Below are 25,924 nucleotides of genomic sequence, written 5' to 3' on the forward strand. Positions count from 1 at the left end.
GCTGGGACCTTGATTGATTTTATTAAGCCCTTAACACCTTGTTTAAGGTAACTGCAATGTTGTGGGGAACTAGTGGGAAGGGAGTTTATTTTTTTGCTATATTGTAAATGTTAGAATTTATTGTTTCAGGGTTTTTGTGTATGTAAATGGTGAGAGTTTTCTGGGAACCTTCATCATCTTGAAGCCCATTCACCAAGCCTCAGAAGTCTTCAAAACCAACCACCAGCAAAGAAGAATTGGACTTGGCAATATCAGTAGACTGTAAATAAGGACTTGAAAATGCAAACTTAACAGGACTGCAAAGTGTAAATGTTAAATGTTTTAATAGTGTTATTTGTTAAGTAAAGTAAACTGTTTTGTTTAAATTTGGTTCTTTGCAACTCCTTCCAAGTACTGCCCCACAGAACCCACAAGCTGAGGTTACATAAACATGTCTGATTTGTTTGCAGTCTATCTGCCCTGGATTCTACTAGTTCTGATTTGCTTCAAAGCTTTGTTCCAGGTCCCCAGTGTAATGGTTTTGCCTCTATCCACACAAAAATTTTACAATCCTATAACAAATATTGATTTATTTGAACCATCTAATGTTTCTTGCTTCTTCATGTCCAGACAGTGATCTCTGGGGAAAGCTTCTGGTGAAAAGTTGGAGTGGTGCCTTCAAAGAGATTCTGCATAGATGTTTGGAATGGAGTTTTTTTTAGTTGCTTCAGGAGGCCATTAGACTAGTGTTATAATCACTATTGATTGATGCTGTGTCTGGAACAGATATTCCCAAAGTTTTTGAGTTGCAGAGCACTTTTCAGGAGAGAAATTTAGCACCCTTATGCTAAAGATACGTATGTGCATTCTTGGCTATTTTTATCTATCATATTTTTTTCAAGTTGTTAGTATTTTATCATCATTTTTATATAGCAAAAGTACAAATTATTTTTTGGATTCTGAATAGCTTAAATTTCAATCTAAACTTAATTTTTCCCATTGAAAGTCATTAAAAATTGGAACTTTAAATATCATTTTCACAAAACAATTTGTCACATTTATTCCAGTTTCTTTGAGGACCACTTAGGGATGTTTGGCAGAGCACCAATTGCTTCGCGGAGCACTGTTTGGGAACTGCTGGTCTAGAGGATCTTTGTAGAAAGAATTATATCTCTGCCCTTCACAGCTTTTCAGGCCAAAGGATGTCATGTTGTTTGTGAATATTTACTTGATTTGTGATAGAATAGAAAATAAATTTTATTTATACCCTCCCCTCCCCCAGCAACTGGACTCGGGGTGGCTTTCAACATAAATATGCAATATAAAAGTTAAAATCACAGTATATGATTAAAATCTATTATAGTTCTATACAGTTGGTACCAATATACATATATATTCAAAATCTAGGGAGGATGATTTCATTTGGCAATTTGCCATGATCTAACAGGAAAGAACAATCGCCAGAAGAGGGGAAACTAGAGCTCAACTGTATCTGCCCTCAGCGATATGTCTGGTGGAACACCTCTGTCTTGGAGACCCTGTGGAATTGAGCTAAGCCTCACAGGACCTGGGTCTCACTAGACAAGAGTTCTGCCAGGTTGGTGCCAGGGCAAAAAAGCCCCAGCTCTGGTTGAAGGCAGGTAGACAGTTTTAGGTCCAAAAACTACTAGAATATTGGAACTAGATGAGTACTATGCCCTCTGATTAATATAAAGGGATTTCCAGTCCCAAAATATATTTGTCCCAGATCATTTAGAGCGTTAAGGGTTAATACCAAAATATTGTACCTGATCCAGAACTGAGTCTGGAGCAAGTACAGCTGGCAAAGCACTGATGTTATGATCAGGCCCCAGGCTCCTGCATTCTGGACCAGTTGCCATTTTTGAGCAATCTCAAAGGCAGCCCTACATAGAGCGAGCTAGTCTAGAGGTGACTATTGCATGAATCACTATGGCTAGATTCATATGAACCAGGTAGGCAGAAATGACAATACATACCAAAGCCAGGCTTGGCAGAGATGGCACCACCTACCACAGGTAATGTGATGAGATCTTTTCCTCAAGTTCCACACTCTGTCCCTGACTTTGGAGAGATGAAATCAGCCATTGAGGACTGTCCCACACAACCCAACACCTGCAAGACGTTGTGTCAACAACTCATGTTTGGCCATGTCAAATGCTGTTGAAAGATTAAGCAAGAATAGCAACACAGACCCACCTCAATCCAGCTGTCTTCTCTGATCATTTGTAATGGTGACTTTCATGGTCTCTGTCCCATGGCCAGGCTGGATTCAGGCTGGAACTATTAAAATGAATCTAGAACCAGTGTGTCCTCCAGGAAAGCCTGCAAGCCTGCATCACTGCTCTTTCAGCTGCACTTTGTTATATTTTTAGTTGTGATCCACCTTGAACAGATCTGGAGTGGCAACATACAAACAAATGTTTCTTTTTATTTCTAAATTACTAAACATTTACAATTTATCTCAAGCCTAGTAGACACTAGGACCATTCTTGCTTATGGACTGCCTACATTTCAAACCTGAAGTTACTACTCACCATCAGTCAATAACCAACCATGTACCCACTTACTTTGGCCAAACTCCATAGTCTCTAAGTAGGGTTACCAAGCTCCAGGTGGTAGCTGAAGATCCCCTGGTATTATAGAGAATCTCCAGGTAACAGAGATTGATTCACCTGGAGAAAATGGCTGCTTTGGAAGGCAGATTGTATGGCACAGTATTCCATTGAACTCCCTTCTCAAACCCTATCCCCCTCAGGCTCCAACATCTCCAGTTATGTCCCAACCCAGAGCTGGCAACCCTAAGAATAAGTGAATATAAATTGGAAATTAGCAATGGGAACATTCAGAAATCAGCATTTTAACCTCCCTGGATATTTTAGTAATAAATTTAAAGGTTGCAGCGCTTCATCAAAAGAGTTTCAAAGGGAGATTGATTTTTATTTGCAGTCCAAAGACTCAATTTACAAAAAGCCCATAAACATTATAAAAAAGAGAAAAATTAACAGTAAGAAAGTATACTCATCATTATAAAACATTTTAAAATGATCCAGCAATATATAGAAAGCACATGTTAACACTGGACTTACTCAGTCTCATCCTGACTGCCTCAGAAAAGAATTTTGCAGCTGCGAGGGTAATTTTTTGGATACTTGTCCTCTAGCAGCAATTTGACTCGTAATGCGAATGGTAGATTTTTCCTATGTGATATTAGAGGCAGTATCAACTCCTGTCACATATTATTGTACCAGTTGCAGAACAAAAGGATGTGTTCCAAAGATTTTATGTCTGTGCCATTGCAGGGACAAACTATGGCCAGATAAGGCGTTCTTATGAAGTTCAAATGGAAACACATTCAGCCTAGCCATATCAAAGAGCTTCCGATATCTTACCACCATTATATTTTGTTAGGTAATTAGCCATACCAAATTGATTTAAATAATTTAGGCCAAATTCAGTAGGGGTAGATGCAAGCCACAATTCTGCTAGGCTTACGTCCTTAAGAGCCATATTCAGGCCAAGCAAAGTAAGAAGGGATGGTGCAAGGCCACGAGAGATTACCTTGTGTTCAACAAACCTACTCCAATGGCTAACATGCTCCTCAGTTGCTAGATAGAATAATAAACCAGATTCCTTTGTAAAGAGGAAAACCTTCATCCATAGTTTAACGGTGGCAATCCACACCTTGAGGAAAAGCTGGAAAAGCTCCAAGATGGCACTGCAGTAGGAGTGCTTCTTATTCCTTCTGTCTTTTGAGTCAGACTAGCTATTTTTATCTGTTTGCTGTTGCTGAAGACACTGTTTTAACTCTGTTTTTATAGGGTAAAGCAGTAGCAACATAAATTATCTTTAAAGGTGCCACCCAGCAATTCTACTATGAGCTAACAATGGATGTGAGGAAGCGGAGGTTATCTTTGCCAACTTCTGAAGGGCAAAAACTGAGCAAACAACTCAAAATGACAAATACTACCGAGATAAAAAAGTGGTAGAGGAGTCTGTTATAGAGCAGCTCATAAATGATTTGGAATTAAGAAACTGTTTTGCTCCTCTAAGCCAAGATGAAGCTCCCATAAAAGAGTCAGAAATTGCAACTGCTCATGAGGAGTTCATTCAGGCTCAGTCTACATTGGAAGGTTGCCGAACAAAACCCAGTAAAATTTATGGTTTGATTTTTATAATTTCTAGTAGGGTAGAATCTATCTTGCCTTGATTCTGAGATTAGTGGACACTGGGATTTAGACAACTGTATCCCTTCTGTAGTATGCCTTTATGCCAATTATGTGGTATCCAATATAGTACTTTTAAAACATTTGTCCTGTAATTTTCTATGCATTGTGTATTTTTTTTGTTATATGTCAAGGTTATGATTGGCAGACCTTCCTTAAAAAGCATTTTCAAGCAGTGACTGTGGTGCTCATGTAACCCCTATGCCCAGAATGGGTTGGCCCAGAATGGGTTGACCCAGTAAGGGGGTGGAGACTCGGAGCAGCAGAGAGGCTGCAAGAGCTCTTTTGCAGAAGAAGCAAGGCTACCAGACTCGGACCTTGATTTCTATAAGCCCTTAACACCTTGTTAAGGTAATTTCAATATTGTTGGGAGCTACTGGGAAGGTAGTTGTTGTTTTGCTGTGTTGTAAATGTTGGAGTTTATTGTTTCAGGGTTTTCTTTTGTGGTTGTAATGGGTGAGAGTTCTCCTGGAAACCTTCATCATGTTGCAACCTGTTCATCAAGCCCTTGGAGTCTTCAGGAGCCAGCCAACTTGCAAGAAGAAATTGGACTTGGCAATATCAGTAGACTGTAAATAGAAGGACTTGAAATGCAACCTGAACAGGACCTTGAATTGTAACGTTAAATGTTGATGTTTAATGTTAATTGTAAAGAGAAGTAAACCATATTGTTGTTTAAAAATTGTTGTTGCAACTCATTCCAAGTACTGCCCCACAGAACTCACAAGCTGAGGTTACACTCACTCAGCACATTGTTGTCACGTGATGGTAATATCAGTATCTTGAGCTCATCCTTAAACAAGATTGACTTTCTCTTTGTATAGAGACATCCTGACCCTCAGCCTGTATCCTAGGAAGTCAGCTTCTCTGATTTTAATGTAACTTATTTCCCAGTAAGTGTGATCTGGATTGCAGCAGATTGTATCTGGAATAAAGAAAGATTATATTTTTGCTCCAGAAAAAGCATTTCAATGCACTTAAATCAGTTCCTTTTACAATGCCAGGTTAGATATATTGCAAGTTGCTTGAAGCTTGTAATATGCTAGAGTAGCAATTTGTATGGTCAGCCATCCAGAATCTCTTCTCATCACAGACCCAGTGGAAAATGTGACATTTTCTCCCCTTTTCATCTATTGAAAAGTCCAGATTGAATGCAGCCTGCCTGACACAAAAGAGAGGCTTCTTTTCAGTTCCATTATACTGTGCATTGCTACACCTCAGTGGGTTGGGTTGACATAAAAGGATGAAACATAACATGATACAATACTGTGCAACTGCAGTATTTGTTTGGTTGTTACTTGCTGGATTCAAACTTGCTTGGTGCACAAAGAAAATTAGGATTTCCGGTAGGAGAGACATTTGTCCTATTTACAAAGAACCCACACTAATGAACAGTACATGTTGGCATGTGCATGTGGCATTTGATTTGCTTCACTTGATTCTACATTACATTGCCAGAGATCTTCAGATTTCCATTACTCATTAACCTTATTTAATTACCTTTTAACACTGGCAGTATGCTAGCATGATCTGAATACTGTAGGACTGTCACTGCTTAGTCCTGATCTGATGGCAGTTTCTGAACCTGCTATGCTTTTGACAAATCTAATGATGACTCAAACTTAGAAGAATAAATATTAAGAATTTTTTGCAATAATTTCAATCCAAAATTAAGAGGTAAGACAGCATGATATAGCCCAATCTCATCAGTTCTTGGAAGCTAAGCAGGGTCAGTACTTGAAATGGAGACTACTCTGTTATCTGAATTGGTCAGGTCTGCCTCTTCCAATACTGGGGGAATTAACTAGAGATATACAAAGATCAGTTCCCCAGAAGAATCACTCAAAACTGACGTTTCAGCAAAAGAGATAACAATTGTACTAAGGAATCAAAACACTAAAAATGCACATGCACAGAGAATTATGAGACCTAAGAAATAAAGGGATGAACAATAGCAAGAATAGATTAGGGTTTTGAGAAGGTGATAATTAGCATTCCAAAGGTAAAGAGGTCCTAGACAGATTGAGAGAAATGGCCTATGTTTCTCACAGAAAGCAGCATTGGGCTCAACAAGAAAGTCCAAGTGCAAATACTAACTAAAGCTTTTGGGGCTCTGGTTAGTTTTTCTATATATTCAGCATGCATAATGATTAAGTCAATGGGTACTCTAACCCAGTGGTGGCGAACCTGTGGCACAGGTGCCAGAGGTGGCACTCAGAGCCCTCTTTGTGGGCACGTGTGCCATCACCACAGTTTGGACACTCGACAGTGGCATAGTGTCAAGGGGATGAGGGGTGCGCAATGCACTGGGTGCGTGGCCCTGCAGGGGTGTGGCGAGGGCATTCCAGGGGTTGGACAGGGGTGTTTTGGGGCGTCCCAGGGCAGGGTGGGGGCAGGCAGGGGCGCAGGGTGCACATGTGCCCTGCACACAGTTTTCCCTTGCTCTGCCCCTGGCACTCAATCTCTAAAAGGTTCGCCATCACTGCTCTAACCAGTTCCATATAATCAGTGAAATGACTTAAAGAGCCACTCCAATTTATTATGCATCTCTTTAGTGCTGCAGATAGTTCACAATGATCACACTGCTGCTCATCCTAGGTGGACACCGTCACATTTTGCCACTCCTTATGTATTATCAAAAAAAGTTTTCTCAGAACAAAAAGCTTCTTATGGCCCGGAAGTTTCAATATTATTGAACTGTTTTGTCTTCAGTCTATTTTTTTTCTATTTAATTTGTATGTAGAACAAACATCTTACATTTTTTCCTCAGGAGGGAAATAGATGTTTCAGACTCAAATGCTATCCATGTCTTTCTCTGGGAGAACTTAATATTTTTAATTAATCAGCATTATCACTTTTTTCATCCTGACCTTGTCCAAGGAGCTCACAATGGCATACTCTGTTCTACTCTCCATCATTTTATCCTCAGAATAACTCTGAAGAGGCTAAGCTAAAAGGGAATATTTGTTATTGTAACTATTCAGGTTGGGGAGAAAATCTAAACAACAATCAAGTGTAAAGATTGGTCTTTTAAGCAATACAGTTTAGTGTCAACGGAGTTAGACTAGCAATTCTGTTGATCTTACTGGTATTGTGGTGCCATAAAAGTTTGAATCTTCTTCAGAATACATTTTGCCCTGCCTTGAAGGCCCAATAACAGGTTTCTCAATTTGTTGAGCTTTTCTACCGGAGGCTGGAGATGCCGTGGACTGTATCAAGGGAGATCCCCAGTTAAACCAGTCAGGTAGTAGGGGCCTCAGTCTTTCTCTCTACCATGTGGCTGGTGTAAGTTGCTGCCTCTGCTTCCCCTTGGCCTTCCGGACAGCAGTGGTAGCAGGTAAGTATGTTCCACTGTTTCTGCCAGCCACCTTATTTTACTATTGTTTTGTTGTTTTCAGAGTTCTTGTATCAAAGAAAGATGGGTAGGGTAATAATTAATTATTGTAGGTATTGCTTCTGGTTTGACCACATTTTGGGGATTGGATTAACTGAACTTTACCAACTTGATCAGTAAAGGAAAGAATTTATACAGGGTTCCCTTTGTCTATGATTTTTTGTGGAAAGAGAGAAGAGAAAATTTACTGAATACTCAGTGTTATCAAGGTCTGATACCAGGCATTTTCTTCCAGTACCCAGAGCTTGATTGGCAATATATTCTAATCTGCTCTCATGCTTCAACTGGTTTAAATCCTGATAAGAACTTAACCAAAAGTGATTACTGATTCAAGTGTATGCCAGTGAAATATAGCCAAGTGCATGTTTCAGGGCTAGGTAGGGATGTAGGCAGCTGTAATATAACATTAATCTGGTACTTGATGGACCTCTTCTGATTTCATTAATACTGCATCAAACCTTCAATTAATTCTGATGATGCAAAATGACCTCCTCCCTCCCTTGGTAGTCTCCATGTCTTCAATATCCCTGAAAAACAAGAAAAAATTTCAATCACCCACATACTTTTAAAAGATACTGAGCTCAGTGAGGAAAAAGCTGACACCTCAGCAATATAGCACGGTAAAAGAAGGGAACATTATGTTGAAAAAAAAAAGCAATGGCAGCTGAAAATAGATAGTGGGTTCTTCCCCTTCAGTAGTAATGTTGTGTGACTTTGTGTGTGTATGTGTGTGTAAAGTGCTGTCAAGTTCCAGCTAATTTCTGGGGACCTCTTAGGGTTTTGAAGATGAAGTGAACTGAATTAAGTAGAAGTGAACAGCCCTTGCCTGCCTCTGCCATGGCCTTCTGTCGTTGTCTCCCATCCAAGCTGTTCTATAACCATTCCACTTCCCGTGGTAATTTTATAATTCCATTTAGTAGACTGATCAGGCTAACTATGAATTTTCACTATCACCCAAATTGCTTAGTGTTCTTGCAAAGTATTCACCTTGCACTACTATGGAAGTAAGAATGCCAGGGTGATTGTGCTGAAGCTCATGGGGTGATAGAGGAGATATAACTTAAGGAAAATTCTGTTTCTTTTAAAGGAAAGTATTCATCCCAAGTGTTTGAAATGATATGAGCTGGGTAGTGCAATCTGGGGGGGCGGGAATTCCCCTCGGGATGCAGCATGGGCTCTTGTCAGCATAAATGCCCTCTTTAGGGCACTTAGCTAGTGGAGGGGCAAATCCTCCAGTGCCCAGCCACTGCAATGCCCAGTGGCAATGCCTGGGCTTGTGCCGGTGCTTGCACGCTGCCCCCCCACTACACCAGTGTTCTGGGAGCATTCTGGGGGCATTCTGGTGGCAGGGCTGAGTGCCTCTAGACCTCTCTTGGGCCCTGTACGCTGGTGGAACTGCTGGCGAAGATATGCCGTCATTTTTGCTGCATCTCTCTATTTTTCACTATGGGGGAGGGTTTTTTTTATTTAAAAAGCGCAGGCTTCCTCTGCTGAAGGAAAGCCCTGTGGAGCAGGCAGAGCAGTGCTCAAGTGGCGTCATCCCCATCTACCTCAACTGTGGATTGAGCTCTAAAGCAAGTTATGTATTTTCACATACAGTGCCTGGCAAGAAGTTTATAATGAGTTGGGCAGAAATCACTTTTTCTTTGAAGCCCCGTCTGATAAAATAGCAGGGCCATCTATTAAGATAGGCTACCAATATCCCTGTAACCTAATAAACACATTAAATACCTCCCTTAATTATCTTGCTTTTGTCTTCAGTTACAGAAATACCACTGGGACATTAGACATGGTTGACAATCAGATAACAAGTTCTTGTAATAAAATATATTTATGTATGCATCTGCCACTTTTCTTCCCAATGAATATCTGCAGCAGTTTACAATACAAAACTACAACATAAATGAATGGGGAGGGGCTTCTGATTCCAGGGCAGATTTCTCTGCCACAGATCTTCCACCCTCAGGTTAAGAGCCCCTTGTCTCTTGCCCTTTAGTCTTTGTCTTTGGGCCAGCTGAGGCTTTTAAAAAGTTACCTGTGAGAAGGGGGGGAACAGAACCTCAAATACAAGATTTTACAACCACAGACTGATGTTTCCAATCCCTGCCCCTTTTGAATGAAAACTGAAATGTCATACAGCTGAGTCAAAAGATGTTTTTTCCCATCCCTTGGATTCCCAACCTAAAGATGGATGGAGTTCTTCCATTATTAAGACAGAACTCCAGTTCACCTGGAGAAAATGGTCAATTTGGAAGGTGAACTTTATGGCATTATACACTACTGTAGTCCCTTTCCTCCCCGAACCCCACCCTTAGTAGCGTACCAGGCCGAAATAGCACCTGGGGGCATGACCGCCACCCCACACACACACACCGCCCGATTTCCCATGCCCCACCTCCCTGCCTGTCTCTCTGCACCCTACGTACGGGAGCCAGCAAGGAGCCATGGGAAGGGCGGGGTTCAGAGGGAAGGGCAGAAGCTGGTTTGCAGGGAGGCCAGGAGGGGGAAACACTGCGGTGGGCAGCCCAGGCTGTGGAGCCCTGCCTGCCTTATCCCTACAGGCTGGCTCTTGCTGTCCCTGGCCCTGGGGAGGGCAGAAGCCAGCCTCCAGGGAACCCAGCACCCCTCCACATGATGAAACGGTGTGTGCCCTGGAACATGGGATACCCCATGTCCCCATAAGTGGTATGCCGCTGCCTCCTTAGGTTCCATCCCTAAAATCTCCTGACATTTCCCAGCCCAGAGCTGGCAACCCTACATGTTTCCCATATAAGGGCCTGGGCAGCTCAATGAGGAAGGTGCCCGTGACCTTCAGGGACTTAGATAACTTTCAACCATCAGTAACCCATGTCCCTTATGTGGATTCACAAAACACCTTGCACAGACATGATCTGGTTGCAATTATTTTTACATAGATTTGGGCACAGGCATGATTTGAGTGCAGTCATTTCTACTGTTTGACACAACTGCAAATGGCTAAAATGCTTCTGAAAGGATTGCCATTCCCTCAGAAAGGACTGCCATACCCACAGAACAGGATATATCCATGTTATTCACACGTACACTTTACTTACGAGTGACTCCTGAAATTGGGCTGCCAATAATTCTTTTTTCTGTCTGGGATCTGTTTGAATAACAGGAATTAAAGCTGCAGTTCCATGATCTCTTCTACTGCCATTTAGAAAATAGTTCATACACTTCAGGCACTGAAACTGTCTTTCAAGGAAGAAGATGTGTGTGTGTGCATATGTGTGTGGGGTATTTAACCCTATCTCCTTGTCTTTTTTCTTGCTGCAAATATCTTCCCTTCAAACTGCTTTTGAGTACATGCAAATTTTTCACTGTGGGGGCAAAAATGTCCTCAGAGTGATGACCTTCAGTAGGCAAACAGGATAAGGATTAAGCCACCATCTCCTTTTCCTCCCATTCTGCTCCACCCTTTAAATTGCATTTCAATGGCTGTGTTATATATATTATTTCAAAAGGTCAGTGAAAGGTCTACCTAAGATACACTAATTCTGCCTAAGAAGCATTAATGCCATGGTCACTTGATAAACCTCTGCCTGGATAGAGAGGTTAACAGTGCAAGAATTCTGCTAGCATCAAACATTTGACCACCTTGTTGTTTGACCCTTACTGATCCAAGCACTCTCAGGGATAAGTAGATGACTTTCATTCATTTAAATAGTTTTTGAGTAATTATTGAAGCTCAAGGCTTCACAACAACACCAGGCTACAAAGTGCCTAGCAGGGTCTCATGTGTTGATTTCCTGGGACTGCAAAAATTGTTAGGAACTGCACGGTGTGTGTGTGTGTGTGTGGGGGGGGGGGGGTCCTTAGTGATTCTGAAGCCCTAGTCAAAAGTCAAGGATAATTCCCCCTTTCGCTCATGCAACAAATAATTCCAGAATGCCTTTTAGATGCAATCTAGGGTTACGAGATCCAAGTTGGGAAATACCTAGACTTTGGGGACAGAGCCCAAGGAGGGTGTGATTTGGAGATTGGAAGGCCTTCAGTGGGGTGTAACGCCATAGAGTCCACCTTCCAAGGTGATCATTTTCTTCAAGAAAACTAAGCTCTGCCACCTGGAGATCAGTTGTAATAGCAAGAGATATCAGTAATCAACTGGAAGTTGGCAACCCTAGTATAGTCCCACTGAACAGCACCTGCGTGCTGAATCTATCACACTGAAAGCGTAGTCGACATTAGGGCCTTGCAGGAATTAACTCAATTTCACAGGGCCTGTAAGACTGAGCTCTTCCACCAGGCATATAACTATCAGTCCCAAATGCAACTTCTTGGCCCAAAAAAAGAAAACAAGAAAAAAATATTCTACCACTCCTATCTTGCCCAAACGAATTAGAACTGGGATGAGACTGAAATTTATATATGTGTAAAGTGGGTTGATTGCTATCTGGGTAATTCTATATTTATTAATTACTAGCGGGGCCCGGCCACGTGTTGCTGTGGCAATTGTCCTTCTCATCACAGTCTGCAACCCACACAGATGTCCATGCAGGTCCAATGATCCACAGCATAGTGTAAGGATGTGTTTTGATGTGTGTTTCTGTTCAGCCAGCTTGGCCTTGGCACATACCACGGTCTGGGCTGTGTGCCCAGGATGGCTGCTGAAGTTAACCTTGCTGTCTGCGCTTATCATATATACGTTTGAAGCTTGTCTTTTTCTATCATGGGAATTGCATCGGGGGGTTCGGGGAGGAGCCGTTGTGCCCGTAAAAGAGGCCGCCTAATTCGGGGAAGGTCAGAATCTGCATTCCGTGTATGTGACTCCAGAAGTTTATGAAATAAAGAACTATTCCAAGTTGCTTAATTTCGGGTCCTTCGAGGTTCCTTACACTTTTGGGGTGGTCAAATGGAATTCCTCTTTCCCTTTTCAATTCACATTGTTATATTGTGGTGTCTTGTTTTTTTAGTATAAGGTAACCCTTTCCATTCCACAACGGAACTGTCCAGAGTACGAATCCCGCTGTCCATGAGGCTGGTTGACACGGACAGTCCTGGCTTGGGGAAGGCAGAACTGGGGCAAGGAGGCTATCCCAGTCAGGCAGCAGAGGCAGGGTGGTGAGGCATTCAGATCGAGGCCAGCTCCCTGGGTTCTTAAAGGCCCATGTGCAAAAGAAGCAGAGCCAGTAATGTTGGTTCAGTAATGTTCAGTAATGTTGGTTCACCCCCACCCTGTAGGAGGGGCTTACAATCTCCTTGCCCTTCCCTGGGCAAGGAGAGCGGTGACGAATATGGGTGAGGAAGTGGGTAAGTGATAGTTGGATGTGAGGGAGGGCAGAGTGAGGTGTGTGAGGATGAGCTGGATGTGTATTGTGTGGTAGCAGTGGGTGAGGCACAGAAAGTGAAAGTTACCTGTCTGTGGGGGGGGGACACCACCTGACTTCTCACACGGCAAAGTGTGTATGTGTTTCACTTCCACTCGTATTACCTAACAGTATTACCTATTTACTGTTTTCACTGCTCATCTGTGGCCATCTGCATGAACATTCTAAGCCCTCGTACCAAGCCCTCAGGCCACAGACAGACAGGCTGCACAAACATTCTAAGGGTGACAGTTAAACACAGCCAGCTCCATGGCTTGGTGTGCCATGTGCAAAAGGGCCATGAGCAAAAGAAGTGGAGGCAGTAGTGTTGGTTCGCCCCCACCCCGCGGATTTTCTTAGAAGAAAAAGGCAAACTCCAGCTTGCTTTTAGTAAAAGAGAACTGTGGCGAATATGGGTGAGGAAGTGGGTAAGTGGTGGTTGGATGTGAAGGAGGGCAGAGTGAGGTGTGTGAGGATGAGCTGGATGTGTATGAAAGTATGTGTGTTATGTGGTAGCAGTGGGTGAGGCACAGAGAGTGAAAGTTACCTGTGTGTGAGGGGGGGAATCCCACCTGGTGTCTCACACGGCAAAGTGTGTATGTGTTTCACTTCCAGTCCTATTACCTAACAGTGTTACCTATGTACTGTTTTCAATGCTCATCTCTGCCCATCTGCAAGAACATTCTAAGCCCTCATACCAAGCCCTCAGGCCACAGACAGACAGGATGCATGAACATTCTAAGGGTGACAGTTAAACACAGGCAGTTTCATGGCCTGGTGCGCCAGGAAAAAGACATTTTACCTGGCTCAGGTATGGACTTTCGGCGATTTGAAGGTCCGATTACCTGCCCGCAACAGGGAGGAATGTCATGTGAAAATTTGGGGGCAATCTGTCCAGCCGTTTCGGCGTTAGGGAGTGACTAACAAAGTCACTGTTTGCTTTTTATATATATAGATTTGAATGTTTTAATTGTAAGTTTTAACCTGCTGTATTAATATATTATGTTTTTAAACGTGTATTTTAGCTGCCTTGAGCCAGCCTTGTCCAGGGAGGGTGGGATATTAAGTCAAAGTTTGCATAAATAAATAAATAAATAAATAAATAAATAAATAAATAAATAAATAAATAAATAAATAAATAAATAAATAAAAAACAAAGTTTGCATATTCACTTTTCTCCTCCTCCTCTTTGAACCTAACAATAGTGGATGGGAGACAGCATGCTTAAATAGCTCTCTACCTAAGCTGTTGTAAGAAGACTGCATGAGCTGTATCTGTACTTCAGCCTCTTATATTGTAACAATATCAATATTTTTTGTAAGATTTACTTGTCAATCAAATTGAAATACGCTTTGAAATTAAACTGGAAGAATGCAGTATGATGTCAGTTAGTGCTTGAATGAGACATAATACTCTCATGGTTGCCTGGATACAAATAAGATGTGTGTCATATAGGAAGGCAAATGTAAATGAATGAACAAATGAGTTGTCAACTTTAGCTTCAGAGTGCGATAAGGACAAGGGAAGGGGGGTGTTTGTAAGATGGATGGCTTGCAAGATTAATCCATGTACTTTGTATGTCTTTGACCAGTTGCTCAGCTTGTCAAGGTTTGTTTTTTTAAAAAAAAATAATTTCAGTGTTATTTTGTATTTTTTCTGGGCATCTCTTAACACTTAGGGCTGTTTACAAAATATACTCTGAAAATAAAATACTAAGCTAAATAAAGCATACCCCTACCCCAAAATGCCTACGTTGAACAAAGAACAGTTTTACATAATATAGGCACAATATGAAGAAACAGGCACACAGATATATGGACATACAAAGCTGTCTCTGGAACCAGCAGAGAGGAGTAGCAGCAGAAGAGACTTGGCCAGGAAGAGCAGAGTGACCTGCTGGTGTTCATTTTGGAGGGCTTTTCTCAAAGCCACAGCTTTTAAAACAGTGTATTTTAACAGGGGTTATCTCTTTTTCTCCTTGTTAGGCTGCTGAATCTGGAAGGTGGGGCTTAACAGGGGTTAACAGAGTTCATCTCTTGTTCCTCTTTGTCCTGAGAGGTGGGGCTTTTGTCCTTAAAGGTGGGGCTTTAGTTCAGTCTCTGGAACCAGCAGAGAGGAGTAGCAGCAGAAGAGACTTGGCCAGGAAGAGCAGAGTGACCTGCTGGTGTTCATTTTGGAGGGCTTTTCTCAAAGCCACAGCTTTTAAAACAGTGTATTTTAACAGGGGTTATCTCTTTTTCTCCTTGTAAGGCTGCTGAATCTGGAAGGTGGGGCTTAACAGGGGTTAACAGAGTTCATCTCTTGTTCCTCTTTGTCCTGAGAGGTGGGGCTTTTGTCCTTAAAGGTGGGGCTTTAGTTCAGTCTCTGGAACCAGCAATTTTAATTTAATTTTTTTGTTTTTTAAATTAATAAGGACATATTTGACAGATAGTATGTGCAGATAGCTCCAGGGGGGCAGTGACTAAAAGCTTAATATTTAAATATCTAAACAAATCAGATATGAAGGCAGAAAGCCAGCAGGGGGGGTGGGGGCTTTCCAGTGTTTTGCACTGAGTGTCACATGTATGACTATCTGCCACTAGGACAGAAGTAATGGGTGTGCCCTCGCTGTAATGAGCTCCCTGGCACCTCAAGGAACGGTATGCGTTCTCTTGAAGCCAAGGTGGCAGACCTGGGAGAAGCTGAAAGAGGCAGAGAGGGTGACAGACGAGGCTTTCAGGGACCTAACAGCCAGGTCCCACTTCCCAAGGTGACATCTCTTCAGATGTCATGGAGAATGAAGCACCTTGGGGATGGAGGGTGCCAGTCGGATGTTGTGGAAGATGCTCCCTTAGACGTGATCCCTTCCTCAACTGGTGATCAGCTATTCTCTCGCACTGAGGATACCCCTCGGGGAGGTGGGGGGCTCCTTGTAGTGCGTGATTCGTTCACTAGAAATGTAGAGTGTTGGGTTTGTGAGAGGCGTGATGACCGTGATGGTGACTTGCCTGCCTGGTGCTGGTTAAGTGGATGTCACGCTTCGCCTAGATAGGCTTTTAGACAGTGCTGGGGTGGAGTCAGCAGTTGTGGTCCACATTGGCACCAAATCTACATTGGGAAATGTAGCCGGGAGGTTCTTGAAGCTAAATTCTAGGCTGCTAGGAAACAGGTTGAAGTCCAGGACCTCCAAGGTGGCATTCCTCAGAAATGCTACCAAGCCTCCATCGCCGCAGGGCGAAGCTAGGCAAGCGGAGATACAGGGTCTCAATGCGCGCATGAGAAGGTGGTGTAAGGCAGAGGGTTTCAGGATTTGTCAGGAACTGGGGAACCTTTTGGGACAAGGCAGGCCTGTACAAACGGACGGGCTTCATCTTAACCAAAGAGGAACCAGGTTGCTGGCGCTCAACATTAAAAAAGGTGGCAGAACAGCTTTTAAACTGATCACTGGGGGAAAGCCGACAGGAGCTGAGGTGACTTCGGGTTCGGAATACAGTATCTATGGGGATGCAGACAGAGAGGGAGGTTTTTTCTAACCAAACTACATACAAGCGAGGAACATAGGAATGTGCATGTGACAAGGTATAGTGTCTACAAAAGACTTGAGGCTAAAGCCCATAACCCCCAGGTTCACGACAGAGCCCGGGTATACCGCTCTCTCTATGCTAATAGTAGAAGCATCTCGACCTAAAATGGGGGAGCTAGAGTACAGAGTTTTGAAGGAGGATCTTTGATATAGTGGGCATTACAGAGACATGGTGGAATGAGGAGAACCAGTGGGATGCTGTTATACCAGGCTACAGGGTCTATGGGGAGGATAGGACGGGGCGCATTAAAGTGGAGCTGCTCTTTACATCAAAGAGAGCATAGTATCACATAAAATAGACAATGCAAGGAGAGTTGGTTCCCCTACAGAATCACTGTGGATAATAATACCAGGTGTGAAGGACACGACATTAGGGAATATAATATCGTCCCCCTGACCAAAGTGCACAAGAGGATTCTGAGATGGAAAAAGAAATTAGAGAGGCCAACAAAACAAAAAATGTAGTGGTAACGGGCGATTTCACCTATCCCCACATAAACTGGAAAAAAATGCATGTTCCGGACATAGTAAAGAGAGGGCATTCCTGGATATGCTAAATGACTGTGGCTTAGAGCAGATGGTTGTGGAACCATCCAGAAGAGAGGTGATCCTAGATCTAATTCTACAAATCCAGGACCTGGTGCAGGAAGTCAGTGTTGTTGGAGCCGATAGGGAACAGCCACCACAATGCTGTCAGATTCAGTATCTCAGCATGCTTAACAAGTGGCAACTACTAATGTAGCTACATTCTGCCTTCAGAAAGGGAAATTTCTCAAAGATGAGGGGGATAGTGCTATAAGCTGAAAGGGAAAATCTGGCAGACCAAAACTGTCCAGGATGCATGGAGGCTATTTAAAAACACAGTAATAAAAGCTCAGCTGGAATGTGTTCCACAGGTTAGAAAAGGCAGCACTCCAGTCCAAAAGAAAGCCACCATGGTTAACAAGAGAGGTTGAGGAAATTATCAGAAAAAAGAAAATGTCTTTTAGAAAAAATGGAAGTCCAGTTTGGCTGATGAAGAATAAGTGAGGGAACACAAATGGTGGCAAAAGAGAAGCAAGTTAGCTGTAAGGGAGGCAAAAAAGGATTATGAGGGAACGCGATGGCTGCTTAACATCAAGACCAGCAACAAAACAATTCTTCAAGTACATCAAAAGCAGGAAGAAGCAAGGGAAGCGACAGGGCCCAAGTAGATGACAAAGGAACAAAGGGTGTGCTAAAAGATGGCAGGGAGATTGCAGAGAAGCTTAATGAATTCTTTGCATCTGTCTTCACCCAAGAGGAGGTGAGGAAAACTCCTGCACCTGAACCAAGCTTCTTAGGAGCTGAATACGCAAAACTAGCTAACATAGTGGTAGACAAGGAAGAAGTTCTGGCAGCCATTGAGACACTAAATGTTCCCCAATCCCCTGGCCCAGATTGCATTCACCCCAGAGTTCTTAAAGAGCTCAAGCATGAAATTGCTGATCTTCTCACTTTAATATGCAACTTATCCCTGGAATCAGGCTCCATCCCTGAAGACTGGAAGATGGCCAATGTCACACCAATCTTTAAGAAAGGATCTAGGGGGGACCCGGGAAATTACAGGCCAGTCAGTTTGACATCTGTTCCTGGTAAATTAGTAGAATCTATCATTAAATATAAAATTATAAAACATGTAGAAAAGCAAGACCTGCTGAGAAAGAGTCAGCATGGCTTTTGCAGAGGCAAATCCTGTCTTACAAACTTACTAGAGTTCTTTTTTTTTGAGGGTGTAAACAGGTATGTGGGACAGGGGTGAACCGGTGGACATTGTCTACTTGGATTTCCAAAAGGCTTTTGACAAAGTTCCTCACCAGAGACTGTTGAGAAAACTCAGCAATGAAGGAATAAGAGGGGAAGTCCTCCTATGGATTAAAAACTGGTTGAGAAACAGGAAACAAAGAGTGGGTGTAAATGGGAAGTTCTCACAATGGAGAGATAATGGAGTGGTGTCCCCCCATGATCCGCTTTGGGACCAGTGCTCTTTAACCTATTCATAAATGACCTGGAAGCTTAGGGGTGGGTAGCGTACAGGCCAAGTTTGCAGATGATACCAAATTATGTAGGGTGGTGAGAACCACAAAGGATTTTAAGAGCTCCAAGCTGACCTTGATAAATTAGGTGAGTGGGCTCAGAAATGGCAAATGCAGTTCAATGTAGCAAAATGTAAAGTGATGTGCACACATAGGGTTGTAATCCAAACTTCACATACACGCTTACAGGGGTCAGTGCCATCGGCCCACAGACCAGGAAAGGGATTTGTATGCGTCTTAGTTGATAGTTCCATGGGAATGTCAACTCAATGCATGGCAGCTGTGAAAAAAGGCAAACTCTATGCTGGGGATCATTAGGAAAGGAATTGATAATAAAACTGCAAAGATTGTCATTCTTATATAAAGCAGTGGTGCGACTGCGAGACTATGGAGTACTGTGTCCAGTTCTGGTCGCCACATCTCAAAAAGGATATTGAGGAGATAGAAAAAGTGCAGAGAAGGGCAACAAGGATGATTGAGGGACTGGAGCACCTTCCCCAGGAGGAGAGGCTGCAGCGTTTGGGACTCTTTAGTTTGGAGAGGAGGCGGCTAAGGGGGGATATGATTGAAGTCTATAAAATTATGCATGGGGTAGAAAATGTTGACAGAGAGAAATTTCTCTCTCTTTCTCACAATACTAGAACCAGGGGGCATTCATTGAAAATGCTGGGGGGAAGAATTAGGACTAATAAAAGGAAACACTTCTTCACACAATGTGTGATTGGTGTTTGGAATATGCTGCCACAGGAGGTGGTGATGGCCACTAACCTGGATAGCTTTAAAAGGGGCTTGGACAGATTTATGGAGGAGAAGTCGATTTATGGCTACCAATCTTGATCCTCTTTGATCTGAGATTGCAAATGCCTTAACAGACCAGGTGATCGGGAGCAACAGCCGCAGAAGGCCATTGCATTCACATCCTACATGTGAGCTCCCAAAGGCACCTGGTGGGCCACTGCGAGTAGCAGAGAGCTGGACTAGATGGACTTTGGTCTGATCCAGCTGGCTTGTTCTTATGTTCTTGTGTTCTTATGTTCTTTTAGTGAGTGATATTACTGTTCTATCAAGTTAAATATTGTCTACTCATATTGGCAGTGGTTCATCAGGATCTCAGGTAGAGGTTTGTCCATTAACTATTGTATGTGTGTAAAGCATTGTCAAGTTACACCTGACTTATGGCAATCCCAGAAAGGGGCTTTCAAGGCAAATAAGAAGCAGAGGTGGTATGTCAGTGGCTTCTTCTGCAGTCTTCTTTAGTTTCTTTTCCAAGTACTGACTCTGCTTAGCTTCTGAGATCAAATGAGATCAAGCTATCCCATGCCACCTGCCCTCCTTCATCACCTGTTATCTGATCTTTTTAAACTAGGGATGCCAAGACTGAACTTGGAATTTACTGCATGCACAGCAGATGCTCACCCACTGAGCCACATCCCATCCCAAAGCATTCTGAGTGGCCACTGACATGATCATCAGAACACGGAGAATGATCCTCAATTATCATGGCAGTAGTTGTATGCCACCCCTCAATGCCACCCCTCACTCCCTCATACAACAGTAGTTGTATGCATGCCACCCCTCACTCACTCCCCTCCTTTGCATGCCACCCCTTACTCCCTTCCCTCTCCCTCCACTAGGGTAGGGGGGCAAGGTCCAGATGCTGGGCCCCCTCTCCTCCTCTCCCTTGCATGCCACCTCTCACTCACTCCCCTCCCTTGCATGCCACCACTCCGCTAGGGAGGGTGGGCCATGTCCAGAAGCCATGTCCCCTCCCCCTCCCTTGCATGCCACCCCTCACTCCCCTCCCCTTGCATGGCACCCCTACCCCTCTTTTTAACGAAGATTAAAATAGATTAAAGTTATAGATTAAAAACTTCATGTTGAATTGTTCCTGGAACAGAATATGGAGACAAAAGATGTTTTAAAAAAACCCAAATATGTAAAAGAAGCTCAGATGTCCCCTTCAACCTGCCAATTCTTTCCTTGAAATATGTATGTACAGATCCATATTTTCATTATATATGAAATTCAGAATTTGGAATCCTGTATTTTCCTGATAATATTAATTTATTTTTTAAAATAGTATGTGCTTTTAATCACTTTATTGAGCTAATTTGCTCATGAATTCAGTTGAACTTCCCCAATTTAAAGGAATGACCAGTAGCCTGACATGTATACAGTGATTGTACAAAAAAGATTATAATAATTTATCTGGCTGTAATAATATTTTTCATGGAATTTAGACATAATAACTGTTGATCAAGTTATTTTTTCTTTATTACAGCAGGAAAAAGGTCCGGAGAATTCAAGAAACAAGGGTATGTAATTACAATTGCATTTCTTTTCTTTTTTAAAAAATTGTTTATCTTTAATTGAAACCCAGTTGGTATACTACATATTCAAACGAAGTTCCCCCGTGTACTGTCTTTTCCCCCCCAACTTGATATCGAATAAATGACCACATCTGTAACAATGGCAAAAATGTAGTTATAAAGTATTATAACTCATTGCACAGAAGAAGTCACATTTTAATTTACAAATGTAAACACCACCAATTCCTCAGTTTAATTTTCCTTGGACAATTGCAGTGTGCTGTACTTCTGAAATTCCTGTGCATGTCTCTCCTGTGCATGTCTTTACTTATACTTGTAGACCAAAGGTGGGGAAAAAACCATAATACCTTTATAAATCTACCTATATTGTGAAACATCATTATTAGTACCAAATATCCCTGCAAGAGTCGCATGAGGATCAACAGCAGCTACCAATTTAGCTGCAATCTCCACCTCTGGACCCAGGGTCTATTTTTGAATGTATGATGTGATCCGCTTTCCTTGAGCAGCAGCATAATTGTTGCAGTCACTAAAGAAATGTCAAATCAAGTCTAATTTTCCATGTTTACAATCACAGAGCCTTTCAGAGAAATGCCTAAGAGAAATTCCAGTTCTTTCAGCATGCTTTGGTTGGTTTACTTTGTACAAAGAGCACTAGGAAACTGCAGAACAGCACTCTTTGTGTAAGTTTCTCAGGCACATTAGAAGAGATGTTAAAGCACCAGTGAACCATGTGAAAGAATATGCAGGAGGTCATCATAACGTTCTCCATGTACAGTTACCAAGAAGGGGTGGTGAGAGTTTCTCATGGTCAGGTTTCTTTTGAGGGCCAGAAAGCCGACTTGCCTCATTTTGTTTTCCTGAGAGAGGCTGGGAGTGGCTAACATGTCTGAACTGAATTTGGTCTGAACTGAATTTTTGAATTCACCAACTGCTAAAAGCCTCTTCACTTGAATATTTTGCTTGACTTGAAATCGTAGGAAGTGAACTTCTGCAGCAAAAGAACACTTCCAGGTAGGTGCAGTAAAAAACTGATTTCCCACAGGCTGGGTGGATTAAGAGATCCTAAGAACTGAAAGGATTATGGTGCCTCCATAATAAAATAAAAACTTATTTTTCAACATGACACAGTATTTGCATGCATATTGGAATTAGTTCCCTTGGAGAAAGTGGATGCTTTAAAAAGGCATTGTATCTATGGCATTGTACCTTGCCAAAGTTCCAGTTCTCCAGGTTCCATGGCCAAATCTCCAGAAGTCCCAGCCTGGATATGGCAACCCTACCCCTCTAGATATCCTGCCACAAGCCTACATACGCATATGGCTTCAAAACATTAGGCTCCTAATATAGACTTTTCTTTCCAATTTTACAGTGCTACCTTGCAATCTATACTGTGGTGGGTTGTTTATTGGCCAACTAAATAAGAACATAAGAACTATCTTCTGGATCAGACCAGAATCCATCTAGTCCAGCACTCTGCTACTCACAGTGCTCCACCAGGTGCCTTTGGGAGCTCACATGCAGGAGGTGAGAGTAATGGACTTCTGCTGCTGCTGTTCCCGAAGAAGAAGAAGAGTTTGGATTTCTATCCCCCCTTTCTCTCCTGCAGGAGACTCAAAGGGGCTGACAATCTCCTTGCCCTTCCCCCCTCACAACAAACACCCTGTGAGGTAGGTGGGGCTGAGAGAGCTCCGAGAAGCTGTGACTAGCCCAAGGTCACCCAGCTGGCGTGTGTGGGAGTGCACAGGCTAATCTGAACTCCCCAGATAAGCCTCCACATCTCAGGCGGCAGAGCACCTGGTCTGCTAAGGCATTTGCAACCTCAGATCAAGAAGGATCAAGATTGGTAGCCAGAGATCTACTTCATTTTCATAAATCTGTCCAAGCCCCTTTTAAAGCTATCCAGGTTAGTGGCCATCACCACCTTCTGTGGCAGCATATTCCAAACACCAATCACACGTTGCGTGAAGAAGTGTTTCCTTTTATTAGTCCTAATTCTTCCCCCCAGCATTTTCAATGTATGCCTCCTGGTTCTAGTATTGTGAGAAAGAGAGAAAAATGTATCTCTGTCAACATTTTCTATCCCATGCATAATTTTATAGACTTCAATCATATCCCCCCCTCAGACGTCTCCTCTCCAAACTAAAGAGTTCCAAACGCTGCAGCCTCTCCTCATAACGAAGGTGCTCCAGTCCCTCAATCATCCTCATTGCCCTTCTCTACACTTTTTCTATCTCTTCGATATCCTTTTTGAGATGTGGCGACCAGAACTGAACACAGTACTTCAAGTGCGGTCGCACCACTGCTTTATATAAGGGCATGACAATCTTTGCAGTTTTATTCTCAATTCCTTTCCTAATTATCCCCAGCATAGAGTTTGCCTTTTTCACAGCTGCCATGCATTGAGTTGACATTCCCATGGAACTATCAACTAAGACGCCCAAATCCCTTTCCTGGTCTGTGACTGAGGAGAGACTGCATAGTCACAGATTAGATAAGATCCCTAGCTCAAGTACTGGAGAGTACTGGGAACTCGGGAAGCCTGAGGGGCCAGTGAGATGAGAAAATGTGACAAGTCACTTAGATTGCATATACAAGATCTTCCCTATAAACTTCAATGGAGGGGGGCAGCTCAGTATGTCAGCTGTTTGCTGATACAAAGTCCTTCCTTCATAGTACTGAATGGGAAAACTTGTGCTGGAATATATACAAATCAAATAAAAGGCTTTTAAAAAGGTAACAAATTCTATAACTACCTACTACTTTTTTTGCATCAGCTATTGCTACTCCTCCACAGCATAAGCGCAGCATCAAGGGGGCAGGGGGGCGTGGCACACCGGGCGTGTGCCTCTGTGTAGGTGTGGCAAGGGCATTTGTGGGCGTAGTGGGGCGGGACTGGGCAGGACAGGGGCGTTCTGGGGTGGGGCGGAGGCTGAGGACGCACCAGTGCACCAGGCACTTTCCCCCTTGTTACACCTCTGCTCCACAGCAAATACTGCCATTCACAACTAAGTATGAAACTTACTCCAAAATTTTCATTTGCTGAACAGGGTTACTAATGAGCAGATTTGTTGATGCTTAAGTATACCTGTATTGTATGTCTCTTCAAGAGCCATATCACACATGTCATCCTCCTCTTTTGCTGCATTAAATGATCGAGAAAGTATTTCTCAGTCTAACTGCAGCTGCTGAGCGATCTCTTAAGAATGATTTCCGAGCCTGTTGCTTCCACAATGTACAGATTATGTTAAGGGAGGTCACTGACACTGTGCAAGTTGGCAAGACCCAGCATGCTCAGAGGTTCATCAGGTCTTCAATTTAACAGACTAACTGAGCATACAGTTGTCTAGGACTTGTGAAATATTTTAAGTAACATTATCTATTTCAGTCTGCCAACAGTTGTTTAGGGGATGAATCCACAATATCCAAGCTGTTGTGTTCAACAGAACTAAGTAGTGTTTTCCTGCCACTATTTTCATACCTTTATACCCATAACTGCAGCTGATTTTTCTCCGTATTTTTCCTACTTGCTCTTTTTCCCTTCAGCAGAAATGTCATGGGATTTTTTTTAAAAAAAAAGGTTGGCAAAATACTAAAATGCAAGATATTCATCAACAATGCTTCTATTTTTCATTAATTGTAATTTAATATCTGCATTTTATTTTTTAAAAGTACTTTAACCACTGTTTTGTTGGAGGTTGCTGAAGAGGAATGGGGTCATGGTTTCCAACTTTATGACGGGAAATTCATACGGGGATTGGGAAGTGTTAGGATTGCCAGGTTCCCCCTGGCAGTTGGTAGGCAATGGAAAAGTGGAGGGACTTAATGACAGAAAACAGAATCATGGCCCCTGTTTCTGGACATGGCAGCATCCACTCCAGTTTGCACCAGAAGCCATTTTTTTACTATAGAGATTTTGCCTACATATCAAAATGTTCCCACATTGCTGGTAATGTGATGAGATCATTTCCAGCGTGCACCAGAAGTGACTTTGTCATGTCACTGGTAACAGAGGCCTAGACCTCAGTTTGCTTCTGGTAAGTCCACCTGCCAGCCAGATGATTGGAGTAGGGAAGTAAGTCCCGCCCCCGATGGGGGTCTGAGAACCCTTGGAAGGGTAGAGTTTGAGGAGGGGAAGGAGCTCAGCAGAGATGTGATACTAGAGAGTCTATCCACTGAACTACACATTTTCTCCAGAGAAGATGATCTTTATAGTCTGGAGATCAGTTGCAATTTCAGGTCCTGCCTGGAGGATGGTAACCATAGATGGTATAGAGTAGACATTCTATTCCCACAGTGCAGTACCTCATCAAGCTCACGTCTTGACCAACATGGTGGTGAAGACTGCTTGTGATTCAGAGTGGTTAATATTGGTGTTGGCCTAGTCCTAAGTTAAAATGGGAGGTAAAATTTGTGCATGAGAAAAGGAGAAGGAAGTCTGAAGTCCCAATTCTGGTTCTTAATTGCGGTGAAATATTGCTGAAGCTGCCCACTCATTTTGTGCCACCTAGAATGGTTTCAAGAGGTGCAGCACCATTTCCACATTTGAATTATTGTTGAGGCCAATGCTGCAGTTATGTTGTATTAAAATGGTTGATATATGCTTTTATTTTTAGTAATCTTCTATACTGGACTCTGTTGCTTAGCAGTACTTTGTCTTGCAGATTATTTAGATTAATTAGATAGATTACTTACTTGTTCTGTATTAAACATAAAAACATAATTTAGCAATAAACTTTTTTTAGTCATGCTGTAGTCAATGCTTTAGTTTAAGTAGCTTCTGAACCTATTAATTCCATATATGCAAAACATTTTTTTAAAACCTTATCCTAAGGGAGGCTGGTTATGTATACTATGAATAGTTCTCCTGAAATGCCAGCCTAATTTGCCTACCTCATGAACTAAATGATGCCATTAATAATGTCTTTGAGTTTGTAACTGCTAAATGTGCTAGTATGGTTGAATTACGTTTGGTATTTTTAGAGAAGCAGGAGTCGATGGGCAAATGGCATTAATGAAGTTGAGATAAATCCA

At 42.5% G+C, this 25,924-nt stretch overlaps 1 protein-coding gene across 4 annotated transcripts in view; it reads left to right on the plus strand.

The window, feature by feature from the left end:
- FSTL5 (follistatin like 5) overlaps positions 1-25,924 on the plus strand; it is a 438,212-nt gene that overhangs the window by 81,613 nt on the left and 330,675 nt on the right. For all 4 annotated transcript variants that reach the window (XM_048509210.1, XM_048509212.1, XM_048509211.1 and 1 more), the window contains exon 3: positions 20,842-20,875. In XM_048509210.1, the coding sequence (XP_048365167.1) occupies positions 20,842-20,875 (34 nt within the window). The remainder of the gene's footprint in view (positions 1-20,841; positions 20,876-25,924) is intronic.

Source organism: Sphaerodactylus townsendi, linkage group LG10 (genome assembly GCF_021028975.2).
Source record: "Sphaerodactylus townsendi isolate TG3544 linkage group LG10, MPM_Stown_v2.3, whole genome shotgun sequence".
NCBI classification, from domain to species: Eukaryota; Metazoa; Chordata; class Lepidosauria; order Squamata; family Sphaerodactylidae; genus Sphaerodactylus; species Sphaerodactylus townsendi.